Here is a 21,909-nt window from a genome sequence, read left to right on the forward strand (position 1 = left end):
TTGAATGGCTATGAAGGGGAGATAATTAATTTAAAAAAACTGGCAATCTCCAGAAGCTAAGCAATTTTACAGAGAAGTTTGCTATAATCCTCTGGGTAGGCATCACCAGCAAACGATGGTCATATGAGACTCCTAATAAATACTTGGTATTATTTACAACCATCAGTCCTTGATGACAGAAGCAGGTTGAGAAGGTACAGGAAAGCCACATGTAGTACTTACCGTCTTCGGTTTCCTGCCACACGATGCCCTCGAGGTTGACACTTGTCCCAGGTTCGCAGGGACCCAGGCACTCAGGCTCTGTGGCCAGAGCCACATCACATGTGTTGACCCCAACAGATCGGGTGCGCACCATGATCTGCTCACAGGGGGATGAGATGTCGTTACTGACCACTGGCACCAAAAGGTGCAGTGGCAGCACTGCCGGTGTGGAGACAGGGGACTCCATCTGTGGGGAGAGAGAGCAGCAGATGAGCTGCAAGGAGAGCATTCACAGGAAACAGCTTCTCTGCATTTAATCTAGTCCTACATCCTTTCCTGCCAGAAAGCAGAGGGCGTTAAATATAAGACTTTAGTCCTTATTTTCAAGTTCTAGCTCATGATACCACTATAAATCCGAGTGCACCCTGGGCTAGGAGAAGCTTTATTTCTTATTAACAGCCCTCCTCATAAACTGTGCCTGGCTAAAAGTGTATTAAAAAAATTGTCTCTTAAAAATCTGCTGAAAGAGAATCAGGGCCAGACTTCAACAGCAAGAGAAGACAGCACACAGACTGATGAGAAAGAAAGGTTCAGCTTCTGAGGCATGTACTACTGCTGCCACTCTGCTTCTCTGCAACCTATCATTCAACAAATAATACATTAACCAGGTATAAAGTCCAAGAATACATACAGGGATAAAGAGATGGAGAAACATCCAGATCCTAGGAATGCCACTCCAGGAAGACTGGAGCTTTAGTTCATCTTTGGGTAGAAGGAAATGTACTTAAAAGTTACAGGAGGGCTGATGGGGGTTTCTAACCCATAGAGATTATAACAGCGATAGGTTAATGACAATGATAACGATAATGATAGGTTAATGACAATTCACATTTCAGAGTGTGAATCTAACATCAGATGTGCAGAGAAGAAACAGGAGGTACTGTTACTACCCAGAAGCCAATCCACAGCAGTCTGCACATGAAGCTGAATACACACACATACATAAGAGTAGTCAAACACAAGAACCAGCAGTCTGGGACTTCATGGGTTCGATCCCTGGTCCTGGAAAATCACACATGTTGTGGGGCAACTAAGCCCGTGCGCCCCAACTACTGAAACTTGGGCACCCTAGAGCCCATGTTTTGCAACAAGAGAAGCTACCGCAACGAGAAGTTGATGCACAACAACTAGGGAGTAACCCCTGCTCCCCGCAACTAGAGAGAGCCTGCCTGTGGCAACGAGACCCAGCATAGCCCCCACCTCAAGAGAACCAGCAATCTCTACCACCGAAACTAGACCCTCTCACAAGAATGCAGTTTTACTTAGATTCCAAGAAGAAATTAACACATCTAGAGTTAAAAGTTGTAACAAAGAGCAATAATCCCTTAATTCTTCAAACACTAGCATTTATCAGGTTGACAAAGTACCAATTCTGAGTTAATAGTGCCCACATCCTAACTAGCAGATTCCCTGGTATCTCCACCAGTGTCTCCCTGGTGGCTCAGAGGGTAAAGCGTCTGCCTGCAATGCAGGAGACTGGGTTCGATCCCTGGGTCAGGAAGATCCTCTGGAGAAGGAAATGGCAACCCACTCCAGTACACTTGCCTGGAAAATCCCATGGACAGAGAAGCCTGGTAGACTACAGTCCATGGGATCGCAAAGAGTCGGATATGACTGAGCGGCATCACTTTCACTTTCACATCCTAACTAAACGGTGTCAATCAGAAGACCTAAAAAAGAGGAGTCAAATATTGGGACACTCTTTCCCTTTTGAAAGACCAGGTTGACTATACTCCTTCAGCAGGCCCACGTTCACAGTGAGGCACCCATGTGCCCATTATCAAAGCTGCTGCACAGTTCTGCGCCAGGACTTTGGTCCTGAAGTAGTTTACTGCATGACCACCACTCTACCTATAATCCATCTCCCTCATTTTAAACACAAACATGCACACACAAACATCTTCCTGGCCTCAAACACTACCCTGGAAGCCAAGGTCTGGGTATTGAATCCATTCTCTATAAGTAGCTCTGACTTCTTGGCTTGAAAATCAAGTGATATTTGCAGAGTATCACTATCAGAGTCCACAGAATGTTAAAACACTGGTTCTGATTAATTCTGGTCCCTGAATAGCTGCCAAAACATTATCCTTATCTGTTTGTGGTTACACACATCCACCCTGTACTTTCCTAACTCCACCCTTTTCATTAAATGAAAGTGGAAGCCTGTCCAGTGAATCTTCTGCATAATGATAAATGCCAAGAGGCATTTTTGGTCTTTTGTACTCCTGAAAATCAGGCATTTATAATTCAATTTGACAAACTTCTTGGGATGTGTTAGATCCCTGAAAAACTCTTTAAAATTTCTAAGCACAGATTTGAAGGTAAGAACAACAGAAAAAATAAACTGGATTTCCTACTACTCCTGTGTAGTGCTAGACTCTGGATCTAATCATTAAGCCCTCTCAGGAATGCTTTTAGATGATGGTTCATTAACCCTTTGAAAAGAAAGTTTCCTAGAGATTTCACCCATGAGAATTATCAGAAAGGGAAATTAGAGAGTATTCAGATCATCTTTACTCTTAGCCTCGCCTGTTTCTCGGATCTTTCTCTTGGGGAAGAACTGAGATAGAAGTAACTTCAGAGTTAGTTAATATGTGCATTTCCTTTGCTTAGAATTTGTCCCCTTTTCTATACCTTTCTTCTACTAGCAAGAGAAATTCCTGCAAAGTCCTCTTTCTTGAACAAAGAAATCGGCCTAAACCTTCTAGGTCACTCCTGTGAACTTTCTGACTGCCTGGCTTGAGCAAGAGAGCTATTGCCAACCTGTCCCATCGCTGAGGCAGCAATCCAAATCAGAGAAGGAAGTCCCCAGGGAGTCACCTACACACACTCTGCCATCAAGAGAGCTCTTTTCCAGAAGTGGTTTCATTTCCTGTTAATTTATTCAGTACTGCTGGGAGGCCAGGGAAAATATAAGCTACTGACATTCTGGACTTAAAGCTAAGCTCCCAATTCTATACTGACAGATTCAGAAAACAACATCTAAGATGTAAGCACAAAACACCACTGTTGTGTTCAAGCAGCTTGTTAAATTAAACCCTAAATATCTGAAGAGAAGAAACTTAGCTGAACTGATCACTAAGAATAACAGAATTAATACATGAGGAGCTGATTAATGTGTGTGTGCACATCAAACTATTCCTAATAATCGAAGTTATTAGTAAGTTACTAAGTAGAGCTCAGCATCTGTTTGTGTGAGGATGACTTTACTTAACTATTTGATTAGTAAAACAGGATTTCTGGGAATGAGGAGAAGGGAGAACATGCACCTTTGGATTTGGAACTACTGTTCAATTTCCTTCTACTTTGCAACAGAAATCTAAGGAGAAATCACAGAGCAGCACAATAATGTTTAATTACAGCTCTAGCTCTGCTAATTACTGTTTGGTCACATCTATAATCTACATTAAGCCACAGTGCATAATAAGCAGCTCTGTGATATTCATCTAATAAACTAGGTGACTTTGTGGGATTTCAAATTCTACTTCTCATTGGAACAAACATAGCTTCATTTATCACTCTCCAGGAGAGGATAAAAATCAAAAAAGGAAGGGGAAAAAAAAAATCAAAAAAGGACTCATTTTGCCACCTTTCCTGTATACCTAGGATGCAAAAAGCAGGGATTGTCAAAAGACTGATGCCAGCAGGGAAAATAAGGAATAAAAATAGGAAAAGTTAGGGTCACTGAATACCTTCACAACTATGACAACAGTAAACGCTGGCCAATCAGATTCTGAAATGCTAAGAAGTGCCACCGTGGCTCCAGGGGCTCACTGACACAGGAAGGTAAACAACACAACGAAAGAGAAACCTGAAGAGACAGAAAACATAAAGATGGAGATCTCTGAAGTTTCCTAGTATTTCGTGTCCTTTATCTTTAATGATACTTCTTTTCAATTCACCTTTAGATATTAGCCTAATAGCACCTATTAGGGATCTGAGTGCTGATAGGCAGGTGACACAGAAATGAGGACTGGGAGAATAAAGAAAGGCCAGAGCCATTAATCGCCCTGCAAGAAGTGATTATATACTGACTTGAGCTGCCTCCCACACTTGAGAGGCACTAATGGAGGAAAAGGCTGCAACATAATTAGGGGTAGAAAATGAAGTGAAAAAGTATTTGGGACAGACTCTCTCCTTCACAAATATGAGTCTGATAGCATTACCTTCACACTCAAAAGGCAGAAAGGAAGCTGGTTCTACTGATAACTTCAGTAGCTCTCAGAAACTCCCTTTTATCCAAGAATGAAAGATTATTGGGGATGATGGTTAGATGAGTGTTCAGATTAATCAGAAAAGATTGTGCAGAAAGTAGAATGTCATTAAATATACTAAATACTACATTAATAAGATCACTGGAGTAGGAAATGGCAACCCACTTCAGTATTCTTGATGGGAAAATTCAATGGACAGAGGAGCCTGGTAGGCTACATATACATACAGTCCATGGGGTTGCAAACAGTTGGACACAACTCGGCACGCATGCACACACACACATTAATAAAATCAGTCCTCTTTCTTCAATAATTCCAAAGGTTCTTCAAGATTTTATAGTGACTTGACATTAGTAATACTAACAGTAATGTATGTTCTTAATTCATGGACAAATGTAAGTACTCACCCTGATACAGTACAGCAAACCTGATTTGCTCATAAGGCCATCTTGATGGCTCAGATGGTAAAGGATCTGCCTGTAATGCTGGAGTCTTGGGTTCAATTCCTGGGTTGGGAAGATTCCCTGGAGAAGGGAATGGCTACCCACTCCAGTATTCTTCCTGGAGAATTTCAAGGACAGAGGAGCCTGGCGGGCTACAGTCCAAGGGTCACAAGAGTCCGGCATGACTGAGTGACTAACACACATTATTAAAAAAAACCAAGTAATTAAAAATATCCCATTTATCAGTTTATTGTGTTATTTATATTTTTCTCAAGTTAAATATTCATTGGAAGGACTGATGCTGAAGCTCCAATACTTTTTTTGCCACCTGATGCAAAGAGCCAACTCATTGAGAAAAAAGACTCTGATGCCAGGAAAGATTGAGGGCATCAGAAGGGTACAACAGAGGATGAGATGGTTGGATGGCATCACTGAATCAATGGACATGAGTTTGAGCAAACTCCTGGAGATAGTGAAGGATAGGGGAGACTGGTGTCTGCAGTCCATGGGGCTGCAAAGAGTTGGACATGACTTGGTGACTGAACAACAACAACAAATTAAAACACAGGGGGAAAAAATTCTCAAATTATTTGAATTGCCTTCTATTGATTGGCAATTTGAGATAAAATAAGTTTACTGTATTTTTTTTGTTTTTGTTTTAAATTTAGGGCTGGAACTTCGGTGATGGCCCAGCGGATAAGAATCCTTCTGCCAAAGCAGGGGACCAGGATTTGATTCCTGGTCCAGGAAGATTCCAAATACAGTGGAGCAACTAAGCCCACAGGCCACAACTACTGAAGCCTGCAAGCTCTAGGGACCACAAGTTACAGCTACCGAGCCTATGTGCTGAGACTACTGAATCCCATGTGCCCTGAAGCCTACTGAGCCTATGTGCTGAGACTACTGAAGCCCATGTGCCCTGAAGCCTACTGTGCCTATGTGCTGAGACTACTGAAGCCCATGTGCCCTGAAGCCTACCGAGCTTATGTGCTGAGACTACTGAAGCCCATGTGCCCCGAAGCCTGTGCTCTGCAACGAGAAGCCACTGCAGCCCCTGCTCGCCACAACTAAGAAAGCCTGTGCAAAGCTCTGAAGACCCATGCAGCCAAAGATAAATAAATAAATGTATTTAAAAAAAATATGGGGGGCTTCCCTGGTGGTCCAGTGAATTTGCCTTGCAATGCAGCAGATGCTGGTTCAATCCCTGGTTGGGGAACTAAGACTTCACATGCCTCAAGCAACTAAGCCCACGCACTCCAGAGCCCACGCACCACAACTAGAGTCTGTGCTTCACAACAAAAGATCCTGCACAACATAACAGAGATCCCATGTGCTGCAACTAAGACCTGACATGGCCAAATAAATAAGTATTTTTAAAAATTTAGAATTTTTTTTTCTTATTCTGAAGGATCCTTATTGCTAGAGGCTGGTGGTGGAAATCATGGAATAACTGAAGATGAAGGCAGAAGTCCAAATTCTTCCTCTCCATGAAGCTCTTCTCAGGACACAACAGAACATTCCTTGTAAATCCCAAAACAGCTTAAGGTTCAACTATTAGTGAAGGAGAAAATAGCCCCTTTCAAACATTAAGTATCTTTCCAAGTATCTCTCCGAGTAAAGGAAAGAAGGAAGGGAGGGAAGAAGGAAGAGAGAAAAGAAGGAAGGAAGGAAGGAAGGAAGGAAGGGGCGAGGGGGGAAGGGGAGGGGAAAGGAAGGCAGAGTGGGGAGAAAGAGGTTTGCTGGTTTCCTGAACCTCCAGATTTCACGTGGGTTGCTTTGAAGAATTTTACTGTAACTCTGGTTAACTTCAGAACATTTTGAAGCACAAGACAAGGAGAAAAAAGAGCAAAAGCTGTGGTAGTTGGCATCACTGCCAAACATCAAATAGCTCTTAGAAGCTACATATTCTATTATTCATAGAAGACTTACTTTCGCATTCAATTTTAACCAGTCAGCACCTGGTCAAGGTCAGCAGTGAAGGCTGTTCCAATGTGCACTAGAAAATGCAAGTGCAGTCAACACATAATTTGAAGACTACAGATTAGCCATAGGGAATTCTCCTGTGATGATTCCTGTAGAGAGACTCTCAGGCTCAGACCCTAAAGACCTCTAGTGAAGAGGAGGAGATATCAGATCAAACGATCCTAATATTCAAGCCTTTCTAAAACTCCCAATGTGTGGGACTGAATAAATTATGCTGGGAATTGAACAAAGGAAAAAAAATGTTATAAGCAAAACCAACACACAACACAAATCATATGGCAGTGTCCAATGCAGTGGCAAAGGCTTTTGCTGAATGCAGCGTCTCTTTTGCTCTTCCAAGTCTTCTCACTGCAATCTCCTGCCTGCTTGAATTCACCTGTTTTCCTTCAGCACAGCTATCCCCTGTGATGACTTACCACAGGGACCCAAGAACTACCTCTGAAACTGACTACAGTTTTTTTCCCACAGAAGGTTGATGATCCCTGTCCTTCCATTCCCATAATGTTCCAAGGGAAGCACTAGAATTGGCTCTCAAGAATAAAGGATTGCATAAAAATTCATCCTTTGGCTACAACTACTTCCCTTCCTGAACACATGTCTTACCTCCTTTTACCTACTTATTTCCTAAAAAGTCACGGCTGGAACGTGTCTTTTCTACTCCATTCTCTTCCCGCTTAAGTAAACACAACAGAAAGCTAAACCTTTCTCTGAATCATTCAGAATCACAGATGTCAAAGAAGAGTCTCAACTTATCCTCTAATATGGATGGACAAATTGTACTAAAGAACCTAATTATCGTCTGCATCGACAGTCCTATGAGCATTTTAACTGAGACATCACAAACCACACTGCGCTCTGCAGTAGCTTGGGAAGGAGAAATGGGAAGGACTCTTTCTGCTTTAAGCCAGCTGTTTCTAAACTTCTGGTCTTAGGAAACCTTTACAGATTTTAAAATTGAGAACCTTACACGGCTTTTATCTATGCTGGCTATATCTACTGATATTTACTGTGTTAGAAATTAAAACTGAAAGATTTCAGTTCTTGACTGCGTGGCAGATACCCTGACTAGACATGTGATGACACTGCACAGAACTAAACACACTCACACACAACATGAGTTCAAGTAAGACGGGGAAAATTTGAACACGATAGGTGGACTGCAGCAATGTCAACATCCCTATTGTGGCCTGGTTCTATAGTTTTGCAAGGAGTTACCATTGGGGAAAACTAGGTAAAAGTTACACAAGATCTCTATGAATTGTTTATTATAACTACAATTATCTCAAAATAAAAAGATTAATAAAAAGCTGAGAATCCCAAAGAGCTTTTATTTACTGGGGTGGGGGGGATCAGTCTCTCTAGTGCCTATGTGTCTCAAATTGCTAAGGATAAGACGTCTCTGAGGGGCTTCCCTGGTGGCTCAATGGTAAAGAATCTGCCTGCCAATGCAGGAAACATGAGTTCGATCCCAGGTCCAAGATCACCCCACATGCTGCAGAGCAACTAAGCCCGTGCCCCACAGCTGCGCCTGTGCTGTGAGGCGCACCACAGTGCACTACACACACAGTTCTGTGCCTTATCTCTAATGGAACAAAAATGTAGGTAACTGTTTTAAGCTATAAATGCTCATTTTCCTAAAAGACTGGATGAAATCTCAGCTCTGTAAAAACATGGAGGTATACCTGTACTTCCTATGGTCAATGTAGCAATCAACTGAATATAAAGTTTAGTATACAGTGTATAGTGCCCAAGACACAGTAAATGTTCTAACTATATAGGATAGGTTCTCCATAAGTTATGGAAGTGTGAAAGTGTTACTCGCTTAGTCATGTCCAACTCTTTGCGACCCCATGGACTGTAGCCCACCAGACTCCTCTGTCCATAGAATTCTCCAGGCAAGAATACTGCAGTGGGGGGCCCTTCCCTTCTCCAAGGAATCTTCCCGACTCAGGGATCAAACCTGGGTCTCCTGAATTGGCAGGAGGATTCTTTACCATTGGAGCAACCAGGGAATCCCTCTACAGGTTATAGAGATTCTTTTTCCCTCTGGTCCCTTAAGCTGGAAGGACTAATTAAACCTGGAGCTGCTAGTAGCCATTTTTCCTTAATACTTCAAAAAGGCTTGTCTGAGAATAAAGCCAATTTAGGAGAAAGTAGAACAGAGAGATGAGCAAAGGTAGAATCCCAGTGACACTATTTGAACCCCCGTCAGAAACTAAAAAACTCCACTGGTGAGAACGTATAAATCCCTTGTTTGCTTGAACTAGCTTGAGCCAGGTTTCCAACACAACTGAAAAAGTCTTGACCACAATATATCACCCACAAATTTATATATATACTCTCTATTTATTCACAAGTTATAATGAAAATGCTGAACAAGACTAGACCAAAGGCAGAGTCTTGTGGTATACCACCTTTATCCGAGGGAACATCCAGTGACCAATACTCTTTAAATTTGGAGCTTTTCAGCCAACTATAAAGTCACCCAACTGTATCACCATCCTGTCCACTGTTTCACTGACATGTCATCAAAATATCATAAAGGCTTTTTCAAATATCTTGAGGAAATCAAGGCACTCCAATCTACCCATCCAAGAACTCTTTTGGGAAAAGAAAGTTTAGAGTGCTATGTTTTAGAACTTAACTTGGCTTCTAATAAGCATTATTTTTTTTTTTTTTCCAGATTCCTCTCTTCGTTCAGAAACGGTAAATACTTACTACAATCTAAGCATTATATTATGGCAAGTGATTAATCTTAATATGATTTCTATCCCTAGGTCCAGACAGGCAAACAAATGTGAACAGGTAATTAAAGAAATATAAAGGATGCAAAAAGAGGTAAGCACAGAAGTGGCTAATCACTTCTGTACACCTGGGAGAGAAGCAGGTGATATTTCAGCTGAGTTTTAGGAGCAAGTTCAAGGAAGAAAAATTAGGTTATTTTAGTTAGATGCAATACCAAAGACGTGGTTAGAGAGGGAACTACAATAGTTCGGCAAGAAGGGAATGGTGGAAGTGGTGGGAAATTACATGTCATGTTAAAAAGTCACCGTGGGGTTTTAAGCGTGAAAGTGATACAATCCAATGTTGCTGTTGCTGTTGTTCAGTCGCTTAGTTGTGTCCAACTCTTTGCAACACTATGGACTGCAGCATGCCAGGGTCCCTTGTCCTTAACGGTCTCCCAGAGTTTGCTCAAATTCATGTCCATTGAGTCAATGATGCTATCTAACCATCTCATCCTCTGGCACCCCTTTCTCCTTTTGCCTTCAGTCTTTTCCACCATCAGGGTCTTTTCCAAAGAGCTGGCTCTTAGGATGAGGTGGCCAAAGTATTGGAGCTTCAGCTTCAGCATCAGTCCTTCCAAAGAATATTCAGGGTAGATTTCCTTTAAGATTAACTGGTTTGATCTTGCAGTCCAAGGGACTCTCAAGAGACTTCCCGAGCACTACAATTTGAAAGCATCAATTCTTCAACACTCAGCTTTCTCTATGGTCCAACTCTCACATCCATACATGACTACTGGAAAAACCATAGCTTTGACTATACAAACTTTTGTCAGCAAAGTGATGTCTCTGCTTTTTAATACTCTCCCTAGGTTTGTCATACCTTTCTTTCCCAGGAGCAAGTGTCTTTTAATTTCATGGATGCAGTCACTATCTGCAATGATTTTGAAGCCCAAGAAGATAAAATCTGTCACTGTTTCCATTTTTTTTCCCATCTATTTGTCATGAAGAGATGGGACCAGATGCCATGATCTTAGTTTTCTGAATGTTGAGTTTTAAGCCAGCTTTTTCACTCTCCTCTTTCACCCTCATCAAGAGGCTCTTCAGTTCCTCTTCACTTTCTGCCATTAGAGTGGTATCATCTGCATACCTGAGGTTGTTGATATTTCTCCTGGCAATCTTGATTCTGGCTTGTGATTCATCCAGCCTGGCATATTGCATGATGTACCCTGAACAGAAGTTAAATAAGCAGGGTGACAGTATACAGCCTGATGTACTCCTTTCCCTATCTTGAACCAGTCAGTTGGTTCCATATAAGGTTCTATTGCTTCTTGACCCACACACAGGCTTCTCAGGAGACAAGTAAGGCGGTCTGGTATTTCCATGTCTTTAAAAATTTTCCACAGTTTGTTGTGATCCACATAGCCAAAAGCTTTAGCATAGTCAATGAAGCAGAACAGGTGTTTTTCTGGAATTCCCTTGCCTTCTCTATGATCCAATGAATGCTGGCAATTTGATCTCTGGTTTTTCTGCCTTTTCTAAAGCCAGCTTGTACATCTCCAAGTTCTCAGTTCATGGACTGATGAAGTTTAGCTTGAAGGATTTTGAGCATACCCTTACTAGCATGTGAAATGAGATATGGTCCAATAAGCTTTTGTAAATGGTTACCTTGGCTTTGAGGGAGATTAATAAGAAGGAAGGATACCAGTTAGAAACCAACTATAGTAAACCAAATAAGATATAATGATGGCTTGAACCAAGACAGTAATAGCTGTCATGGAAAGAAAGGAATGAGTTAGAGGTAGAATTAATACGACTTGGTGAGTGACTCAGTATCAGAGAGGTAAAGAAAAATCTGGGCTGACTTCAAGGTTTCTGGTGCCATTTTCTCTGGACAAAAAGAGACAGAAGAAAACAATAGCAATGAATGACAGAACCAGAAAACAAGTTAAACTTTGCATATGAGCTTTAAGTAGATAGCTGGATATACAGAACTGGAACTCAGGAGAAAGGTCAGGGCATGAGCTCACTTGGATAAGATACCTTAGGGATAGAGGATAGAAAAGAAAAAACAAAAAGAAGAAAGCTGGAGAAAGAAAGTAAGGATGATCAACATTAGAGGCTTAAATCCATGAAGAAAGGACTACAAAGAAGCTTAAAACAGTAAAAATCATAGTAATAGAAGCACAGAAGGTTAAATCACATTGGGTGAAGGGAAGCGTGGACAAGTGAAGGAAAGATTATCAGCACTTATCTAACTGTGCGCCATGAGTTCTACATAGGGTATCTTGTGAATCTCCTATACCCTTATGAAGTAGATGATTGCTTTGTTTGATAGAAAAGAAACAGAGCCTGGGCTTCCCTGGTGCCTTGGTGGCTCAGTGGTAACGAATGCACCTGCCAAAGCAGGAAACAAGGGTTCTATCCCTGATCTGGGAAGATCTCACATGCAGCAGAACAAGTAAGCCCATGAGCCACAACTACTGAGTCTGTGCTCTAGAGCCTGGGAGCTGCAATTACTGAGCCCACAGGCCGCAACTACTGAAGCCCGTGTGCCCTAGAGCCCCCGCTCCGCAAAAAGAGAAGCCACAATGAGAAGCCCACACACTGCAACCAGAGAGCGGGCTCCACTTGCTGCAACTAGAAAAAAGCCCGTGCAGCAACAAAGACCCAGCAGAGCCAAAAATAAATAAATTAATAAAATTCGTTTTAAAATAAATAAATAAATTTTTTTTTTAAAAGAAGAGAAAATAAAGTCCCATGAAGGGTAACTGATTTGTCCATAATGACCCAGTTACCAAGTACCAGGGTCAGGATTTGAACCAAAGTATGTCCGACTCCCTAGCTTATGCTCTTTTTCATGACTCAATGCTACTCCAAAGCAGCTTTGGCATGACCAGGAAGAAGAGTGAATGTCAATAGTTCACAAACTATCTGTTTAACATTTTGTTCTAGGATTTCGCTGAAGATTAGTGTTAAATTTGATGGCCTACCATTTTGAAAACGTGGACATTTGCCTGTCCGCAGTCTTATGGTTCTCTCCGATTTACCAGGATTCCTTGGACAAAAGGATCTTTGACTACGTGTGCAAACTCTTTCAAAATTTTACAGTGTGATTAATTTGGATTTAGACATTTGAACTCTGTCAAAAATTGAGGTGCTCTGTCAGAAAAGAAAGATTGTACTTGCTGTTTAGTATTTGGAAAAGCAAACTCATCTTTTGTAAAAAGAACAAAGGTTGTTCAAGAGTTTTTAATCTGTCTTTGAGATCTGGATTTGTACAGTTGTTTTGGTAAATCCTTAGTTTTATACAACAAATTTTTGCTTCAAGTTGCACCATAACGGCTCTAATTTTTCAGTACAAATATCCTCTTGAAGTGGAAATGAAATACCTATCATAATGCAGTTAAGCCTTGCTAAACTATATTTTACTTTTCAACAATTACTTAGCTTAGCTCCTCTAATACAGAGCAACAAAAATGAAAATACCAAATAACAACAGTCTATGAAATTTAGAATTTTGTACAACATACTTAGGATACAGGGCTCACAAAATCTTATAGAAACTGAGAGGGGCAATTCATCTTTCAAGGGACAGAAAAGTTAAATTTTCTAAGCATCATAACTTACAAAGGCATTAGAGCATTCAATACTGGAAAGAACTCTGTCCTTAAAAATCTCTCACCAAGGTACAGCATTAGGCAAACCCAACAACGTAAATAAGAGTCACTATATTCTAGGTAACAGACTTTTACTGCCTTCATTATTAAACATGGTCCTTATTGTAACACTCACAAACCCATTCATCAGAGTAATAAAATGGAAAACTACTAAGGCTCAGAAAAAATACAGATATCCTATATTTGTAGAGTCAACACAAAGTTTATATTCTTACTTGGAAAACTTCATTTTAGATTAGGAAACAAACTGATAAACAAATTATAACAAAGATGAACAGAGGGCTGCAAGTACCCTGTCCAGGGAGTGACTGCTAGAGGCAAGAGGGAAGACCTCATCCTGGAGTGGATCTAAGGAGTTTCCAAAGAAAAGAGTAGAAAGCATACTTTACCTGCACAGCAAAGGAAACCATAAACAATTGCAGACCCTTGCAAATGTGATGACAAGGGCTTTTTACTTCTAAAATATATAAAGAGCTCATACAATTCAATAACAGAAACAAATAACCCAGTCAAAAAATAGGCAGAAGACCTAAAATCAGCATTTCTCCAAAGAAGACATACAGATGGCCAACAAACACATGAAAAGACGCTCAACACTGCTAATTATTAAAGAAATGCAAATCAAAACTACAATGTAGTAACACCTCATGCTGGTCAGGACGGCCATCAATAAAAAAGTTTACAAATAACAAATGCTATGAATTGGTGTAGCACTAAGGAGAACAGTATGAAGGTTTCTCAAAAAATTAAAAATAGAGTTGCTATATGATCTAGCAATCTCACTCCTGTGCATATATCTAGACAAAACTATAATTTGAAAAAATATGTGCACCCCAACATTCACTGCAGTGCTATTTACAATTAGCCAAGACATGGAAGCAACCTCAATGTCCACTGACAGAAGAATGGATAAAGAAAATATAATACATAAATACAACAGGATATTACTCAGCCATAAAAAGAATGAAATAATGCCATTTACAGCAACATAAATGGACCTAGAAATTATCATACTAAATCAGAGAAAGACAAATATTATATGATATGACTTATGTGCATAATCTAAAAAAATATATAGAAATTAACTTATTTATGAAACAGAAACAGACTCACAGACATAGAGAACAGACTTGTGGTGGTCAAGGGGGAGGAAGGTGAGGGAGGGTTGAATTGGGAATTCAGGACTAGCAGATGCAAACTATTATATACAGAATGGATAAACAACAAGGTCCTATTGTGCAGCACAGAGAACTATATTCAGCATCCCATAATAAATCATAATGGGAAAAATATGAAAAAGAATTAATATATATGCATATCTGAATCACTCTGCTGTACACCAGAGACCACCATAACAAAGTAGACCAGCTATACTTCAAGTTAAACGAAAAGAAAAAAGAAAGCATACTCCAAGCAGAAGGAACAGCCTGTTCAAAGGTACACAAGCATGAACAAACACAATTGGTATGTTCAAAGAACCACAGGTTGTTTGGTTTGGTTGGAATAGGGAGCAGTACAGGGAGAGTAAAATTTGGACTTAACTTTGCAGGTATTAAGAAACTTCTAAGGAATTAAAGCAAAGGAGTGATATCACGTTTGTATATTTAAAAGCGAAGTTAATAGAAGCAGGTAGACTAAAAGAGACTGAAAAGGAGGGGCCCTAGCTGGATGGACGCTTGCTGCTACAAACCCTGGGGGGAGGGTTCAGGAGACATTCAGGGCATGTAAGTATGTAAGCAGTAAGAAGTAAGACTTCATGAAGTATCAGACATGTAGGTAATCAGTGAAGGAGTCAGGTATGATTAGAACTTCTAATTCATATGGTTGGGAGACTATTCATTCCACAAATACTTACTAAGCAACTGCCACATGCCAAGCACTATTCTAAGTGCAGAGGATATGCGATGAACAAAACAGACCAAAATCCCAGTCTTTGGAACTTAAGTTCAAATGGATGGTATTCTATTACTGAAAGAAAAAGAAAGGAAAAAGAGGAGGAACAGGGTTTAGTTTTGATCTGGGGAGGCTGGGGAAAGACTGAGATTAGTTTTACTTTGCTTAATTGCCAGCATTCCAGGAAAAGACTGGAAGTGTGTTAGGAGGAGGAGGTGGGTCTGCAGTGCACAATCTGAAGGGGTAGATCAAAGAGTTGAACATTTTGGCAAGAGTATGGAAAAAAATGTTTTTTTTCTCCCCAGTGGTCATGTTTGGTTTTTCCAGTAGTCATGTATGGATGTGAGAGTTGGACTAAAAACAAAGCTGAGTGCTGAAGAATTGATGCTTTTGAACTGTGGTACTGCAGAAGACTCTTGACAGTTCTTTGGACTGCAAGGAGATCCAGCCAGTCAATCCTAAAGGAAATCAGTCCTGAATATTCATTGGAAGGACTGATGCTGAAGCTGAAACTCCAATAATGTGGCCACCTGATTTGAAGAACCGACTCATTGGAAAAGACCCTGATGCTGGAAAAGATTGAAGGCGGGAGGAGAATGGGACGACAGACGATGAGATGGTTGGATGGCATCACCGATGCAATGGACAAGAGTGGCTCTGGGAGTTGGTGATGGACAGGAAAACCTGGCGTGCTGCAGTCCATGGCGTCGCAGAGTCGGACACAACTGAGCAACTGAACTGAACTGACTGATGGGAAAAAAACAGACACTTTTACACATTATTAGCTGATGGGAGTATGAATTGGTAGAAACTCTGAAAGGACAAGTGCACAAAAATGTATGATGTACAGTGTGTTTCAGTGTTTTTTTTAAACATTTTTTTTTAACATGTTCACTTTATTCATTCACGGCTGTCCTGGGTCTTCGTTGCGGTGTGCAGGCTTCTCACTGTGGTGGCTTCTCTAGTTGTGGAGCATGGACTCCAGGGTGTGCAGATTTCAGCGTTTGTGGCGCAGGGGGTTAGTTGCCCTAGGGCACGTGGAATATTTCTGGACCAGGGATCAAACCCCTGTCCCCTGCATTAGCAGGCAGATTCTTAATCACTGGACCACCAGGGAAACCCTCAGTGTTGTTTTTAATAACCAAACAAAAACCCAGAAACAATCTGAATGCCCATCATAGCACAGATTTATAACTAGCATCAAGGACATATATCCACAGCATATTTTTGAGTGAAAAAAAAATATTACACTACAGCATGTATTAAGTTAGTCCATTAATGTTAAACTGATTGTATGCAACTGCATATGATTCTTTTTTTTTTTCGGACACCCTGGGTGGCGTGCAGGATAAAACTCAGGTCTTAACCACTAGACCACCAGGGAAGTCCCTATATACGCTTCTTATGTACTATGCAGATCAGAAGTGAGAAACATAAGTTGAGATCTAGAAGAGTATTCTTTGTAATCATCTTTGAGTAGTGAGATTCTGGATGATGTTTCATTTCTTTTATATTTTTTGGGCTTCCCCGGTGGCTCATACAGTAAGGAATGTGCCTGCAATGCTAGAGACCTGGGTTCGATCCCTAGGCTGGGAAGCTCCTCGGGAGGAGGACATGACAAACCACTCCAGTATTCCTGCCTGGAGAATCCCATGGACAGAGGAGCCTGGTGGGTGACAGTCCATGGGGACGTAGAATCAGACATGACTGAGCAACTAAGGACGCAGCCTTATATTTTTCGGTATTTGATTTTTTCATTATGTTGAAAATTTATTATTCTAGTTTTTTTAAAGCTATTTTTATTTTAAAGGAAAAGGGAAAAGGGAGGGATATTTATATATGTGGAGGCTTATTATAAGAAAAGGGGCCTAGGTTGACGAGGAAATCGGGAGGCAGGTGAAAAGAGTGAGAATAATGAGGCACATAAGTAGGAGGGGGAAGCAGAAAAGTAACAACATTAAGTCAGTACTTCCATTGCATAGGTCACTGGGACAAGGGGCCACAGGACTGGCCTCTGTTCCTAAGAGCTGGGATATGGGCCGTACTACATAAACATTTCTATGACCTTTGTAAGGTGAATATTCATAACTCATGACTGCCTGTATTCATTTGATTCTAATTGCCAAGAACTGAATGGTATCTTCTACGCATGTGCAAATATGCAAATTCTTTGTTGAGAAATAAACAACAATCCCAAATCCCTCTCTGTGGCAACCAGAATCCTACCTGGAACAGGGCCAGAAAAAGCCATGTCTCCACTACTTCTGAGAAAACTGTGGCTGCTGCTTATCAAATTAAAATGCAAAGCAGCTCATTCCAGTGTCACTGGGAACTGTCAGAAAAGGATTATGGTTCCCACCCCAAGGATGCAGGTCAGCTAAACAATACCCATCTTCTTGTGCTGAGAAGGAGGGAGGAGGAGGAGAAAGATTAGGCCTGTTTCCAAATAGCAGTCTGGCCTGCTTGTTACCGTGGTAACCTCCCTTCCCTGAGCTGCTCTCATTTGTCTTTCTCTGCCTGACCTTCATGTTGTTCTGACAGTAACTGAGGAGGAAAAGGTGCCTGCCTGCCAGCTAAGCACTCAAGTTGAGGGCACTGCGCAAGAAAAAGAGGCACTCAAAGTCCTCCTCATTCTTGACTTGAAGCAGTGACCTGAGAGCGATTAGAGTTCTGAAAGAGACTGCTGGTGGCCCTCGTCACTCCATCCTTCCCCTGCTCTCAGGGCCACTCACTTCTCCGATACTCCCTTTCAGTGTGAGGAGTCTGAGTCACAGTCAAGTGGGTAGGTGAGAAGTCCCAGAGAAGAAAAAATAAAAGCATGACAAGCTGAAGAATAGAGGTAATAAAATATTAACTCAAAAATGCCTGAGACAATAATCAGTACAGTGGTTAAGGACAGCTTTTAGTTTCTGCTGTCTTCAGGATCTGTGCTGTATGTTTAGTCGGAGGTGTGTGGGCAGTTTAAGGTACTTGGGACAGGGCTAGGGGAAGGGCCTCAATACTCAGAGCTTTTATTGTTTAAGCCTTGAATACCTTTAAAATTCAGTCACTTGACAAATAATTACTGAGTACTCCCTATGTGTAGGTCTTGTCCTAGACACTGGGTATGAAGTGGTAAATGAAAGAGACTGGTGCATAACTATAAATTAGAATCCCACTAAGCAACAAACAGGGCAAGTGTAAGAGGTTGGAGGACATGGGAGCCACCTAGGGTGTAGGTCGGGTTGGCCTCCTGAAGAGGATGGATTTAAGCTGACACCTAAAAGATGAGAAGACATGAAGAACCTAGGATTGAGCAATACAGGCAGAAGGAACAGTGTATGCAAACCCCCAAGGCAGGAAAGAGCTCGGCATGCATTTGAGGTCCACATTTCATTTAATTACTACACAAGCCTATGCAAAAATGTTTGAGGCTGCTTATTCTAGAAGCTTAAGGAGGCCCAGGAAATGGGCAACATGAGAACAACTAATCAAATATTATCCACTAAGTTAACAGATAATTGAGTCACTAAGTCATCAGTCATTAAAGCAAATGGACAGAACTTTTATCTAATAATTTGAAAAATACAGGAGCCAGTTCTCTGCAAATAATAGTCACTGTCATCCCAAAAGACACACTGTATGTAGCTGATTTAGTTTATCTTAAATGGCACCCTCAAACTCACCAAAGACTTTACCCCAAACATACTTATGAACTGATTTATGTTGGAGTAATGAGCTTATAAAGGGGTAGCAGGCCAGGTCTAGTCCCAGTTTCCCACTACTTAGCTGTATTACCTTAGACAAGTCATTTTACTTCTCTAAACTTTGACCCTATGAAATGAAGTAGTTGGACTTTGTGATCTCTAAGGAGACTGTATGAGGACTTTTTCAGTTACAAGTGACAGAAAAGCACAGCCAGACTGACTTAAAAAGTCCAAATGAGGCTACCATAATACTTAAAAAGCTCAAACTAGGCGTGATCTGATCTAGGGGCTTGCATGACGCCATGGGGGCCTAGTGTCCATCACTCCCTCTCTTGGTGCTGTTTTTTTCACTCTGCTTCACTTTCAGACAGGCTCTCCTCCTGGGTAGCTGCAGCAGCACTCTTAACTCAGTGGAAAGACAGGCTCTCTCCTAAGCACGTTAACAAAACCCCTGAAGCTCCTTCTGATTGGACCAGCTTCTGAAACTCATTATAATCTTTATATTTTGTAAATATTTGAGCGTATTCCCTCCAAGTCTTTGCCTTTTCAGGTTTTAATTTTTAAAACCATAGTGTACATAGTACACTATAGTTTTTGTCTGCCCAGTACCCATTTTCCATAGAAAACAGCCCTTTCCCCAGTCCCTGTGCTCTTCTTAAGACAGACAATCACAGTGCCTCTCCGGTCACCTGTCTCTGGAGGGGGTTCAACCATCAATCTACTTATTTCCTCTAAAATAAGCTGTTGATAGAATACTTATTCCATTTTTTTTTTAGAAGGTAGAGAGTCATGCTTCATCCTTAATATGCCTCTTCAAGATATAAAACCCTTCAAATTTCTTCTGCTCTTAAAAGCATTAAATTTTTGCATCTGCCTCAAACAAAACACTTAAGGGATAGTTAAGGCACATCACAAAAGTATTAATATGGCCAGACAGCAAACATAAGTCCTTCTTATCTACTCAATTATACTACAGAAATGAGTTAGAGTTGCCTTGTTATAATATTCTGAATTATTATTAAATATGGGAACTTTCTTGAAGACCAAACGGCATTTTCAGATTGCAAAAACCCAGATTATCAGAATTTCACTATACCACAAACATTTCTGTCAAGTAATTTATTTTTTTTTGCCCCACCCCCTCTGTCAAGTAATTTAAAACATAATTTTAAATATTTGTGCTTAAACACAAATATATTGAGCAAACAAACAATAATTTATTTGACCAATTTCCTACAGGTAGATATTTGCTGCTGCTGCTGCTAAGTCGCTTCAGTCATGTCCGACTCTGTGCAACCCCAGAGACGGCAGCCCACCAGGCTCCCCTATCCCTGGGATTCTCCAGACAAGAACACTGGAGTGGGTTGCCATTTCCTTCTCCAATGCATGAATGTGAAAAGTGAAAGTGAAGTCGCTCAGTCATGTCAGACTCTTCGTGACCCCATGGACTGCAGCCTACCAGGCTTCTCCACCCATGGATTGTCCAGGCAAGAGTACTGCAGTGGGGTGCCACTGCCTTCTCCGAGGTAGATATTTAGGCTGTCCCAATTTTCACTTGTATAAACAAGGCTAATAGAGTATCTTATAATATGGTAAAGTAATTAGCCTCCAATTAAAATAAATAAATTTATATTGAAAAAAAAGAGTATCTTAATGGCTACATTTCTTATACCCATTTTATGACTTTCACAGGCTAATATCCTATATATGAGATTAGAGAATAAAAGGGTATGGATATTTTATGGCTTTTGATACACACTATTTCATCAACTTTCAGGCTCACTAGAGCTTAAAAAAATTATTAAACTATAACCCTATAAACTGGCATTTATCGCCACTACTCTTGCCTTCACTTAAGCTCTTGCCTTCACTTAAGCAGGTCTACACTAATTCCTGATTCCTTTCCTGGGTAACAAATGATTACCCCAAACCCAGATACACACACACACAGTCCATGGAGTTCTCCAGGCCAGAATATTGGGCAGGTAGCAGCTGCCTTCTCCAGGGGATCTTCCCAACCCAGGGATCGAACTCAGGTCTCCCGCATTGCAGGCAGATTCTTTACCAGCTGAGCCACCAGGGAAGCCCTATATATCATGCCTCCTCCTATACACACAACCTTATATCTATCCATGTGCTGTGCTTGGTTGCTCAGTTGTGTCTGACTCTTTGCGACCCCATACACTGTAGCCTGCCAGGCTCCTCTGCCCATGGGATTCTCCAGGCAAGAATACGGGGGTGGGTTGCCATGCCCTCCTCCAGGGGATCTTCCCAATCCAGTGATCGGACCCAGGTCTCCCGCACTGCAGGCGGATTCTTTACCATCTGAGCCACCAGGGGAGCCCATAGGTAATATTCAAATAGTTCAGGCCCCACAGCTTGAATACTGGGCAGTCTGAATGCCTCTTAAGCCAAGACAATAAAAGGCTAGATTTCTTTCTTTCTTTATTAAAAAAAAAAACAAAAAATTTTGTTTTTAAAACGTTTATTTATTTGGCTGTGTCAGGTCTTAGTTGAGACATTTGTTGGGATCTTTCGATCTTCATTGCAGTATGTGGGATCTTAAGAGGTGGCATGTGGGTGTGGATCTAGTTCCCTAATCAGGGGTTGTTTCTGGGCCCCTGCATTGGAAGCTTGGAATCTTTAAAAAGCTAGATTTCCTGGAGTATAGGTTGGGAGTTGAGATTTCCAACCAGCAAGTGGTTGACAGGAAAGACTTAAGTTCATAAATGAACTGGGGGCAAAGTGCAGTATGTGTTTTTTTCTTCCTCTCTCCAACTTCTTCTGGCAGCTCTTCAACTTTCTAGTAAACTAGGATAATGTTTTAGCTTTTACCATAACCAACAGGATCAACCATACCATCTAATATTTTACCAGTATCTATCAGTCTCAGTTTTCAGTCACTTACCTATAAAGTTTTTCTTGACAAATCTCTATAATAATCAACAAACCTCGAGTTTCTGGGGCTACTTCCAATATGTAAACTTTCTTAACTACTTTATTTATAATCTGGACCTTGTAAAAAA

At 41.0% G+C, this 21,909-nt stretch overlaps 1 protein-coding gene across 4 annotated transcripts in view; it reads right to left on the reverse strand.

Moving 5' to 3' along the window:
• ZNF609 (zinc finger protein 609) overlaps nt 1-21,909 on the reverse strand; it is a 176,609-nt gene that overhangs the window by 55,701 nt on the left and 98,999 nt on the right. For 2 of the 4 annotated variants that reach the window (XM_010840187.1, XM_010840190.1), the window contains one exon: nt 223-448. In XM_010840187.1, the coding sequence (XP_010838489.1) occupies nt 223-448 (226 nt within the window). Of the gene's footprint in view, nt 1-222; nt 449-1,806; nt 4,668-15,159; nt 15,515-21,909 lie in introns of those variants that run through there. The other 2 variants (XM_010840189.1, XM_010840188.1) reach the window with 2 other exon arrangements.

Source organism: Bison bison, unplaced genomic scaffold (assembly GCF_000754665.1).
Source record: "Bison bison bison isolate TAMUID 2011002044 unplaced genomic scaffold, Bison_UMD1.0 scf7180017864142, whole genome shotgun sequence".
NCBI classification, from domain to species: domain Eukaryota; kingdom Metazoa; phylum Chordata; class Mammalia; order Artiodactyla; family Bovidae; genus Bison; species Bison bison.